The following is a 13028-nucleotide window of genomic DNA, read 5'->3' on the forward strand; positions in this document are numbered from 1 at the left end:
CACCAGTACGGTGATGTATCTAAATCTTTTGTTATTTATGATGTTGCTTAATTTTAAATGAACAGTTAATCATGTGTGCTCTACAGAGTGACTCGTTTTAACTTTTTACTTGACTGAAAATGACCATCACCTTGAGTGTGTGCAGTAATATGGTAAAGATGACTAGATGTTTAGCATGGATGAAATTCTGCTTAAATGATAAGTTCACTTCCAGAATAAAAAAATCCTGATAATTTACTGCATGAAAATAATTTACTCCAAAAACTCCTTTAGTGTTTAGTCTTTCTTTAGTGGAAAAGAAAATATTATTGATTATTAAATAATAAATGATTATTCTCCATATAGTGTTCATATATATATATATATATATATATGAAGGTCCAAATTGCAGTTTCATTGAGGCTTCAAAGGGCTCTAGATGATCCTAGCTGATGAATAAGGGTCTTATCTGGCCAAACAATCAATAATTTTCAAAAAAAGTAAAGCTGCACTGACACTGCAATTTGGATCTTCAGCCCGTTGGGTTCCTTTAAAACCACTATATGGAGAAAAATCCTGGAATGTTTTCCTTTCGACTGAAGAAAGAAAGTCATGAACATCTTGGATGACATTGGGGTGAGTAAATTATCGGGACATTTTTATTCTGGAAGTGAACTAATCCTTTAATAACAGAAAGACAGGAACCAGCACTCGGTCCCGTTCGCTGCCATCTCCATGGTAACAGAGCAGGGCGAGAGACATGAGTAAAAAGCACAGGAATGATTCAAGATAAAGAGTATGTCCTTCTGTTGCTGCACATGCTCTCACACATATTGGGTCCTCACCATTACAGTTCAGTTCAGAGGAAAAACAATGAGCTCTCACACACTCACCCACTCACTAATCATGGCACATTGTGCCAAAGGGCTCTTTGTTGCAGAGCTATTCTCTTCCAAGCACTGATATTAGTACTGTTTCTGCCTCATAATTCACGCAGGACTGGAAATGCTAAATGAGTGTGTGCTGGTTTTCTTCTGTTCTACATGTAATCCTGCTGATTGTTTCAAGGTTTTGAAGTTTTATGTTTTTAAGTTTTTTTTTTTTGCATTATAAATGATGCAAGGTTGTAAGCAAATTTTGTTAGGGAGACTATCGTGAAGCCTCTCAAGAACACAATAGAATCATATTTGGCCTAAAAAAATTATAAAAAAGGAAACGGAAATAAGAAATTAAATTTTTTCATGAAGAAAGAGAAAGTAATCATTTGTTTCTTCTTTTTTCTCTTTTTTTACTTTGTGGCATGCTTTTTTAAATGATCATAACTATATATAGAATAAAATGCATATATACACTACCATTTCAAATTTTGGAATTGTTTTTTTGTTATGAAATGTAAACTTTCATGAAGCAAGGATGCATTAATTTGATAAAAAGTGACCGTAAAGACATTTTATAATGCTACAAAATATTTCCACTTCAAATAATGTTAATTTAACCGAATATTAATATTCATATATATATATATATATATATGTCCATACATAGAGAAAAAGAAAATGTTTGTGTTATAAAAGATAGATATTTGCTATAAAACAAGATAAATGTTAAGAGTATAAAAGTATCAAGACTTCTTATTCCTGATTTTATATATATCCAGATTTCAGGTTTTTTGTTTGATTCATAGTTCATTTTTATGTTTGCATGTATTCAGTCAGTCTTTCTGTTTCAGTGAGCCTCTTTTTCTAAACTGTCTTACAATTTTGAACTTTCAATCTATTAATTTATTAATCTATTTATCTATTATTTATTATAAACTATTAACTGATGTCTTAAACCAAGAAAAGAGTAAATACACCAAAGATGAAAAACAAGGACCATCTGTACTTGAACAGCCATTGTTAAGTGTCGTGAAGAAGGGGTTTTCAGTCATTGTTACGCGAGTCTAACCACAATTTAGCCACCTGAAGAAGGAATGTACGAGGGAAATACAAGAGCCCAACTGATGATTTTTGAATTGCAAATGCTGATATCTAGAGAGAAGGGTTTCCTGATATAAGTAGTTCATACAGTTCATTGACAGCAAACATTGTACATTTAATTCAGTGTTTTATTTCATATTAACACAATCTGAAAACCAAAATTGCTAACTATCCATTGACAAGGCTGTTGAGGATCTCTTCCAGGGGAACTAGGCCTACATCTTCTGTTAAACGACCATTTAATCAGTCGGTCACTATTACAATCCTTTCACTGCCCTTCTTCAAGTATTTTAATTTGCTTTACTCTACCTATGCTTAACATTACTTTACTTTAAAAAAATATATATATATTGGAGTTAAATAAATCGGTGTCTCAGAGTAGAACCAGCTGTGAAATATAGCAGCCCTCTTACAGTACAGTCATAACTGACCTACGTATAAATAATATCACAGTAGGAAAAAGACATCCCTCTTCAATGTTTAAGGGTAGAATTAAGCAGCCAAGAAGTATTGAGCATAAAGGCCGTTAATTAACAAAGTGGTTAAATGACAAAAAAAATTGTAATTTCCTTTCTGTGTAGCTGTATTTCCTTTGAAAGATTCTGAAGTTTACACAGTTATTAAAAAGCATTCAGTTCCATGTGACTTTGTGCTTGTTCTCTTAGTCTCTGTTGAAATGATGGTTAAGCACTGTTCTCAAACTTGTTCTGCCCTTTTCTTTCTTCCGCAGAATGAGAAACCGCTTGGTCATTCTGCAAGCAGGTCCAGCAACATTTCAAAGGTATGAAAATCCTTTTCCTTTTCCTCTTCTACTGAGAGTGAGAGAGTGGCTTAGCTTTCTAGGGGGTCTGCACCTGCTGTCTGCAAATACTTTCATTCTCTCCTAAATTTATTCCATCAGGATTTCTAAGCAATGCTTTTTTTTTAGACTGAAATATATTTATTTGCCTGATGCAAAGGAGATGGGAAGGACATTTTGTCTGACCTAGAAGAAAGAAAAAAGTTCAGCAGACAATAAAAAAAATAAACTCAAGGCCTCATTTTATGCTTATGTAGACTCTTTCACACTAGTTATTTATTTTTCAGGTCAAGGAAGCTTTGTACTTAGTCTGTTTATTATCCAATCTTGAACTCTCATTTCCATGTTTAAAGGACACTTGTTGATTTAGTCATATAGTCTGTTCTGTATAATCTGTTTATATAAATGTATCTGTCTGATATTTAATGAACACCATGTGCCATTGGCTTGAAACATATTGAATGTTCTCACGCAAATGAGACCTGAATGCTCGCAAGTGCTCATCCGCTGTATACTTAATGAGTTCTTGCAATTAATATTCTGTTGCCATAACAAACCTCTGTAGTAAATGGGCTGATGCTTACCCTTAAATGTGTATGCTAAAGCGCCATTAGGTGGTTAGATGCATCTGCACTTTAGTGGTGCAACGGATCACAAAAGTCACGGTTCGGATCAAATTACGGATTTGAGTCAAGGATCAGATCATTTTTCGGATCAGCAAAAAAATAAATAAATACATAGAAAATTATGTAATAGTCGACTAACCTTTAGTCAATGAGAAGAGGCTTGGTCGACCAAAATTTTATTAGTCGCTTAGTCGCAGAAAAAAAAAATCCACAGGAAGCAGTGAGGTCAAACAGTCCATGATGGACAGATCGTTAATGGCTGTATTTTGTGGCAATACGGTACATCCAAACGATTGCCTATCATTCATCGACCTCAAATGGCTTATCATCTGAAATATTTAAGTAACAGGATGTGCTTTCTGCCATCTCGTCCTCTGTGAACTTGACAGAGAAATTCTGCGTATACTTGCCTTACAGACATGAACTATATATATAGAGAGAGAGAGAGTGAAATGTCTACTGTCAAATGAAAAAATTCAAATCTGAAAACAACTAATATTCTCAGATGATAAGCCATTTGCCGCATCGAAACACTAGTTTAGCTTTAGCGCTTATTAGGCTATGTAAGCAATTAAAGTCTCATTAATAGAATAATAGGAACTACCCCCTTTTTGGAATTATTGTTAACATTGTTCTTCTTTGTTTCCATTGTTGAACACTGCGCACAAACGAGGTGGCTGTAACTGGCTTATGTCACTTACTAGTACACACTGTCGGTGCGAATGCAACCCCTTTAAAGGTACTGGGAAATAGTTTGTGCAAAATCGTCTGTAGATTAAGTTCTGGATCTAAAGCGATGCGAAAGGCCCTAATGTTGTATTTTTGCTTTACAGAAATTGTATTTGTTTCATAATTGAAGAACTTGCTAAACTAATACTGTTATTTAAATTTCTTGTTCAGTACTGTGAGGCTTTAAAATAATCTCTACTGTATGAAGTGCTAGTGATTTGCGTTGCATAATGAACTGCATTTAGATGCATTTTAAAATGCATTGATGAATGTAATCGAGCTTCAATAGCTCGTATGTATATTCACGTATGTATATTTATGTATGTCTTGGCCTTGATGTAAATGCTCTTTCTTTTTGTTGATTTATTTATTTTTTTATGAAAGTAAACCCACTTTGGACTTGGATTCCAACTATCTATTGGTTTATTCCAAGAAAACATATTTGTTTTCACCCTATTCAAATAACTCCTACCCAACATTCATATTGATTTGACTATTTAAAGACAGATAGCACTATGTTAGCCAGTGAGTTCATGTTGGGATCAGGTCTGTCAGGCACTTTCACTTCACAACATGGATCCCTTCCTCTTAGTGGAGATTTGCTGCACTTCTGCGTAACATTGAGCCTCTTAACAGATAAACTCTTTACATGAATTAATAGATCTCAAGGTCACCTGCTCTGAGAAACACTTCACAGGTTTAGTTCAAGACATTCAGCTATTGAAGACTTCGGGTTCATGTTGAAGCCTTGAGCACTTTAAGGCTGTTTTCACATTTGGTTTGAATGTGTGGTCCAGTATGAGTCCTAATTTTGCAAATTGTATATATGGTACAGTAGATTCCATAATGCCATCTGCAAACAGTGGCAGAGTTCAAATGTAGCTTACCTTAGATCACCTTTTGAAGTGTACATAAGGTTAGATGGACTTTGTACAAAACCTTTATAATTTAAAAGTTTTATCATTTAAAAATTAAGAAAAACAAATAACTTTTTTCCCCTCATAATTTAGAGCTTTAGTGCTTTTAGAAGTCTAAAGTTTGTCTTGATTGTTTTTTCAGAGCTTCATGTACTGTAGCACATTCAATTGACTGTTTACATGCACCAGAGAGCATCAGGATGATCGTTGTTCATCCCCAGTGGAAAAAATCATCTCAACATTCCAGACCTCATTTGTCTCAGACAGGACAAATAACATGAGAGGTCCCATTACAGTTGTTATCACTTCAGTGTCTGACATGCACTCCTGCTGCATGACGAGGTTTTGACTGCTGAGAAACCCAAAGGGTCCTAATAGAGGTCCATGGGGTGTTCCTGTCAGCTCTGTCATTTCAGCCTCACATTAAGCAATCAAACAAAACAACACACTCAACTGATCCATGTCAATGTTGTTATTACCCAGAAACCTCCTGGTTGAGCTCATATCTGCAACATTAAAGGAATAGTACAATCAAGGAAAAATATTTCCTTCTTTTTTGTCCATATAATGAAAATCAGTGTATTCCATGTCTAACTATGCAACATTGGCTCTACCAATGGTGTGAGTTTGGGGCGGGACTTTCTTTTGTCTGTCCAATAGTAGATGGGGACTGTGTCACTTGCAGATCAAGTGTACTCCGTTCAAGTATGGTCTTAAAGAGTAAAATCAACATTATGGTCTTGAAGAGGGTAGACTGTCTTTGGTTCATCAGACAACATCTGTTTTGATCCCCTCTGAATCATCAAGTCAAATGTCACATGTGATTGACAGACCTTTCATATGGCAGCATCTGCATTAATTTCCATAATCATTCTGTAGATGCATCAAATTGTGCAGATGATAATGTACAGACAATTAGCTGCAGAGTTAATATGCTTCCAGAAAATTGGTTCAGGTTGAACAGTCTGTTTAAATGCTTTTGTGTTTAGTTCTGCCTTTCATTCTGTTTCTGTATACAACTTCTTCCTACTTTCCTTTTGATTGCTGTTTGACTCAGTCCAAACGATCACATGCCAGTAAAATCCACCTCATTATGAAACACATTCTTACTGACTGCGTCACACTGGAGTTTTATCACTTAAAGGGATAGTTCACCCAAAAATGAAAATTATGTCATTAATAACTCACCCTCATGTCGTTCCAAACCCGTAAGACCTCCGTTTATCTTCGGAACACAGTTTAAGGTATTTTAGATTTAGTCCGAGAGCTCTCAGTCCCTCCATTGAAACTTTGTGAACGGTATACTCTCCATGTCCAGAAAGGTAAGAAAAACATCATCAAAGTACATCAGAGGGTCAGTTAGAATTTTTTGAAGCATCGAAAATACATTTTGGTCCAAAAATAGCAAAAACTACGACTTTATTCAGCATTGTCTTCTCTTCCGTGTCTGTTGTAAGACAGTTCAAAACAAAGCAGTTTGTTATATCCGGTTCGCGAACGAATCATTCGATGTAACCGGATCTTTTTGAAACAGTTCACCAAATCGAACTGAATCGTTTTAAACGGTTCGCGTCCCCAATAGGCATTAATCCACAAATGACTTAAGCTGTTAACTTGTTTAATGTAGCTGACACTCCCTCTGAGTTAAAACAAACCAATATCCCGGAGTAATTCATTTACTCACAGTACACTGACTGAACTGCTGTGAAAAGAGAGATGGACGCCGAGCCGAGCCAGATAATTACTCGTTCACGAGTCAAGAACCGGTTGCATCGGTTTTCGGATCACCAGTAGTTCTTTCTGACAGTTCGATTCAATAAACCGGTTGAAGAAAACGGTTCACCGGTTATTTTGCGTTCGACGTAATGGTGTCATTGGCGATGACTGCAAGCCTTCGGTTTACCTGGGCTCATAACTGTAAGGATAAAACCTTAGTAATCTTCGGGAAGAAGGAGGCGGGAACCGGCGGACAATCAAATGATACTTTAATGATCAAAATAAAGACAAAACAGCGCATCAGCCCCTCACGGACGACTGACGCGCACAAATAAAAATCAAAACACAAAATAAAGTCCAGGGGCCTCATGTATCAACACTGCGTACGCACAAAAACACGGCGTACGCCAGCTTTCACGTTCACGGTCAGATGTACTATCAGTGAAATTAACGTAAGAATGTGCGTTCCTCCACGTAAACTTCATGCCTGGCGTACGTACATTTGTCGTGATTTTTGTCCGTTGGCGACTCATAGAGGCAATAAAGTGAAGTGGCAAACATTACACTACGAATTGTTCTATCGCACCACCAGCTGTCAGATTGCTTATAATTTGTAATTGATAAATTATTTGACATATTATTGTCACACGAGTCTTATTAAAATATTCTATTAATTATGCAATTAAGTAACATATATAAAGCATGTGCAAATTGATAGCCTACAACCCGTCTAGCAATGGCAGTGTTGGCCTTATTAGAGGACATTTTCAATGGACGAATCCGGAGAGAACGAGTTTTTAGGGACCACAATGATTTTCTGGCCCACGATGATGACTGGCTTATCAGCCGTTTCAGATTTCCAAGGGCTATACTCTTGGAGCTCTGCGCTGAGTTTGGTCCAAATTTGGAAAGAGAGACAGTGAGGAGCCACGCATTTCCCGTTCCTTTACAGGTGCTTACTACACTTGGTTTCCTGGCAACTGGTTCTTTCCAAACAGAACTAGCAGACCGCTCAGGTATAAGCCAGTCGTGTTTGAGCCGTGCAATGCCAGCTGTATGGGACGGGATCATCCGCTTGTCTACCCGGTACATAACGTTCCCATACGATGCAGGTGACCAGCCAAACATTAAAGCGCAATTTGCAGCGATAGCCGGTTTTCATAATGTAATCGGAGCGATCGACTGCACACATATTGCTATAAAGGCGCCATCTGAAGAATTTGCATATGTGAATCGGAAACATTTTCATTCAATAAATGTGCAGATTATATGTGATGCACAAATGTGCCTAACAAATATTGTGGCAAGGTGGCCTGGGTCAACCCATGATTCATTTATCCTCACAAACAGCATGGTTGGGATGAGACTCCAAGCTGGCAGGGTGCGCGATGGGTGGCTACTTGGTAAGTTATGCATTTAAATGTATGGTTCTATCTAAAAGTTTAATGTTTGTGTGTGTAATTATTCAACTGCCCATCAGGAGACAGTGGTTATCCACTAAAGACGTGGCTGTTAACCCCCCTCACCAACCCACAAACTGACCGAGAGCGCAGATACAATGATGCCCATTCTCGTACTCGGTCAGTTGTGGAGCGGGCGATTGGGCAGCTGAAAAGTCGGTGGCGCTGCCTTGACAGGACCGGGGGGATGCTGTTATACCGCCCTGACAAGGTTTGCCGCATTATACTGGCCTGTGGAGTGCTGCACAATGTTGCGCACAGGCATGGCATACACCTTGGTGAGGTGGGGGCACCGCTAGATGACCCTGACCCAGGACCAGTATATGTGCAGCACAATCAACAAGCCATTCAGGCCCGTCAACGTGTAAATGCGACAATATAAATGGTACTCAGACAAAAAGTTTATTTTTTGACAAATTCTTTTAATGAATGGCTTATTTCTGTAAGTGCGTCAGTGACATTTTTTAAGTGACTGTTCATTTCTTCAATGGCCCTAACAATTTGTTGCTGTGACTCCAGAACAGCATGAGTCAAGACGCGACCAGATGGACGGGGTTCAGCACTGGGGGGAGCATTAGAGACACCGGAGACGCTGGACTGAATGGGCTCTGGCTGCTCGGGTGGTGCGGACTCTGAGTGCGTGCCAGTGGAAGTTTCTGCTGTTGTTCCTGCGGTTCCTAAGGCCAAATAAACACAGGCACATGTTAACTGTATTTCAGAATCAGAATCAGAATCAGAAAGAGCTTTATTGCCAAGTATGCTTGCGCATACAAGGAATTTGTTTTAGTGACATAAGCTTCCAGTAAACAGAGACAACAACACACAGACAAAAAAAAAAAAAAAAAAAAAAAAAACATTACAGGAGATTTACAAATTGGCAAATAAATACGTGTATAAACAATTGTGCTATAAATGGTAATGGAATAGGATTGAGTGAGATGCAGGAATGTTCTAGGATGGAGGGGTAACAAATAAATATAAGGATATTGCACATTTTTGCATAAGTTTAAGTGGGAAACATTTAACTGTTCATGAGGTAGATTGCCTGGGGGAAGAAACTATTCTTGTGCCTTGCTGTTCTTGTATTTGCGGCTCTGAGGCGCCGGCCAGATGGCAAAAGTTCAAAGATGGGGTGACTTGGATGTGAGGGATCCAGAGTGATTTTCTGAGTCCTTTTCCTCACTCTGGATGTGTACAGTTCTTGGAGGGTGGGCAGGGGAGCACCAATAATCCTTTCAGCAGTCCGAACAGTTCTCTGTAGTCTTCTGATATCTGATTTTGTAGCTGAACCAAACCAGACAGTAATTGAAGTACACAGGACTGACTCAATGACGGCTGAGTAGAACTGTTTCAGCAGCTCCTGTGGCAGGTTAAACTTCCTCAGCTGGCGAAGGAAGTACAACCTTTGTTGGGCTTTTTTCACAATGGAGCCAATGTGATTGTCCCACTTCAGGTCCTGAGAGATGGTGGTTCCCAGGAATCTGAATGACTCCACTGCAGTCACAGTGCTGTTCATGATGGTGAGTGGGGAAAGTGCAGGGGGGTTTCTCCTAAAGTCCACAGTCATCTCCACTGTTTTGAGCGTGTTCAGCTCCAGGTTGTTAAGACTGCACCAGACAGCCAGCTGCTCAACCTCCTGTCTGTAAGCAGACTCGTCACCGTCCTGGATGAGGCCGATGACTGTAGTGTCGTCTGCAAACTTCAGGAGCTTGACAGAGGGGTCTTTAGAGGTGCAGTCGTTGGTGTACAGGGAGAAGAGCAGAGGGGAGAGAACACATCCCTGAGGGGCACCAGTGTTGGTGGAGCAGCTGTTTGACATGAATTTCCCCAGTCTCACTAACTGTTGCCTATCTGTCAGAAAGCTGGTGATCCACTGACAGATAGAGCTAGGAACAGAGAGCTGGGTCAGTTTGGTCTGGAGGGTTGTTGGGATGATGGTGTTGAAAGCCGAACTAAAGTCCACAAACAGGATCCTCACATAAGTCCCTGTTTTGTCCAGATGTTGCAGGATGAAGTGCAATGCCATGTTGATTGCATCATCCACGGACCTGTTTGCTCGGTACGCAAACTGCAGGGGGTCTAGTAAGGGTCCAGTGATGTCCTTCAGATAAGCCAGAACCAGTTTTTCAAACGACTTCATGACGACAGACGTTAGAGCCACAGGTCTGTAGTCGTTAAGTCCTGTTATCTTGGGTTTCTTTGGAATGGGGATTATGGTTGAGCGTTTGAAGCAGGAAGGCACTTCACACAACTCCAGAGATCTGTTAAAGATCTGTGAAAAGATGGGGGCCAGCTGGTCAGCACAGGTTTTCAGACAGGCTGGTGTAACGCCATCTGGGCCTGGTGCTTTTCTTCTTTTGTTTTTCTTGAAGACCTGGCGCACATCATCTTCACAGATTTGAAGAGCAGGAGGTATGGAGAGGGGGATTGCAGGAGGTGTTAATGGTTGTGCAGGGAGATGGTCAGAGTGGGTGTTGGGGGTTTCAAATCTACTATAAAACTCATTCAGGTCGTTAGCAAGTCGTTGATTAGCCTCAGTGCAAGGGGATGGTGTCTTGTAGTTTGTGATGGCTCTCAGTCCTCTCCAAACTGAAGTAGAGTCGTTGGAAGTAAACTGGTCTTCCAACTTTTTAGCGTAGGTCTTTTTAGCCGCTCTAATCTCTTTGTTCAGTGTGTTCCTGGCCTGATTGTACAAGACCCTGTCCCCATTTCTGTAGGCATCCTCTTTGGCCTGACGAAGGTGTCTGAGTTTTACTGTAAACCATGGCTTATCATTGTTGAATGTTAAATAAGTCCTGGTAGGAATGCATATATCCTCACAGAAACTAATATAGGATGTTACGGTCTCTGTGAGTTCGTCCAGATCGGTGGTAGCAGCTTCAAAAACGCTCCAGTCTGTGATGTCAAAACAAGATTGTAAATCCTGCTCTGTTTCGCTGGTCCATCTCTTCACAGTCTTTACTACAGGTTTAGCAGATTTAAGTTTCTGCTTGTAGGTCGGTATAAGATGAACCAGACAGTGATCAGAACGTCCCAAAGCTGCTCGTGGAACAGAGTGATATGCATCCTTTATTGTGGTGTAACAGTGATCCAGTATATTACTGTCTCTGGTGGGACAGGTAACATGCTGTCTGTATTTTGGCAGTTCACGGGAGAGATTGGCTTTATTAAAGTCCCCAAGAATGATTAAAACAGAGTCCGGGTGTTGTTGTTCTGTGTCTGTGATCTGATCAGCGAGTTTCTGTAAAGCCAGACTTACTTGCGCTTGAGGAGGGATGTAAACACTAACCAGAATGAACGAGTGAAACTCCCGCGGCGAATAGAACGGCTTGCAGTTGATAAACTGCGTTTCTAGATCAGGACAGCACATCTTCTTTAATACAGTTACATCTGTACACCACCGTTCATTGATGTAAAAGCATGTCCCGCCGCCGCGCGATTTCCCCGTTGATTCTGCGTCGCGATCCGCTCTAAACAGCTGAAAGCCCGGCAGATGGAGTGCGCTGTCCGGTATGGCGTCATTCAGCCAGGTTTCCGTGAAACACAGAGCAGCAGAGTGAGAGAAATCCTTATTTGTCCGAGAGAGCAGAAGGAGTTCGTCCGTTTTGTTGGGTAGAGAGCGGAGATTTGCGAGATGGATGCTAGGCAACGGCGTTCGAAATCCGCGCTTCCTGAGTCTGACGAGCACTCCCGCTCGCTTTCCCCGTCTGCGCGTCCTGAAGCGCTTGATCAGCGCCGCTGCTCCTCCGATAACAATGTTCAGTAAAACGTCTGTATAATAGAAATCCGGAAAAATATCATGTGGTGTGTTCTGCCGAATGTTCAGCAGTTCATCCCTGGTGAAACTGATCGTGTTTGTTAAACAAAAAACAGGAAAAACGAACAAAAACAGTACAAACACTGGAGAGCCAAGCACTGAAGCAGCCATGTGCGGCGCCATCTTGGATCTAATTTGAGTCTGTTCCTTATTAATGGGTACATTACTACATTGCATTTTAAAATTAAATGGTGGCTGGTAGGCTATGTATCAAAGTTAAGGAAATACATTTTAAATTAGTCACCTTGCTGGCAGTCCTGTAGTATATCCGAGTCTCCCACATCAACGGATACGATTCCAGAGATTAACGTGTCTCCTACAATAGACGCAACTCTCTGATCAAAGGGTGCGAGTTCATCTGCCGCTGTACCACCGCCTGTTCTGCCCACACTTTGTCGGTGCGCAGCAGTTCTCCGCTTAACTTCCACCTTTATGTCAGACCATTTCTTCTTCAGTTCATTTACGGTGCGACTCTCAGATCCCACCACGTTGACGGCATCAGACAAACTCTCCCACTCTTTTTTTCTTTCTTTTATTATTAATTCCAGAGGACAAAGTTCCAAATAAAATATTTTTTCTTGTTTCTACCTCTGTTAGTAGGACCTCTAATTCATTTTCAGTGAAATTTCGTTTCTTGCTTGCTTTAGCCATGTTCTAGCAGGTTTCTTTTGCCAAATTAGACTAATTACCATATTTAAATTAATTTAATTGAGGGAGGAGACAGGGTGTGGGGTTGTGCTTGTGCATGTGTGCTCAATTTCGCGTTAATAGGGATGTACAAAGAAAAAATGTGTGTGGAATGCTGCGTACGCAGAGATTAATACATCTGATTTTTTATGTGCGTACGCACATTTACAGCTTTGACCGTAAGCAATGTTTTAGTATGAATTCAACGCAAGTCTTTGTACATGAGGCCCCAGGCCTGGTCCTCTCTCGTCCTTCACTGTCGTCGCTCCAGTTTTATATTCCTCCATCTCCTCCGTGGGACTCGAGACCGGCGATTGTC

At 40.2% G+C, this 13028-nt stretch overlaps 1 protein-coding gene across 7 annotated transcripts in view; it reads left to right on the forward strand.

Moving 5' to 3' along the window:
- LOC132110875 (E3 ubiquitin-protein ligase MARCHF8-like) overlaps positions 1 to 13028 on the forward strand; it is a 102946-nt gene that overhangs the window by 69643 nt on the left and 20275 nt on the right. For all 7 annotated transcript variants that reach the window (XM_059517915.1, XM_059517909.1, XM_059517912.1 and 4 more), the window contains one exon: positions 2689 to 2739. In XM_059517915.1, coding sequence (XP_059373898.1) covers positions 2689 to 2739 — 51 coding nt within the window. The remainder of the gene's footprint in view (positions 1 to 2688; positions 2740 to 13028) is intronic.

This window comes from Carassius carassius, chromosome 30, assembly GCF_963082965.1.
Source record: "Carassius carassius chromosome 30, fCarCar2.1, whole genome shotgun sequence".
Taxonomy (NCBI): Eukaryota; Metazoa; Chordata; class Actinopteri; order Cypriniformes; family Cyprinidae; genus Carassius; species Carassius carassius.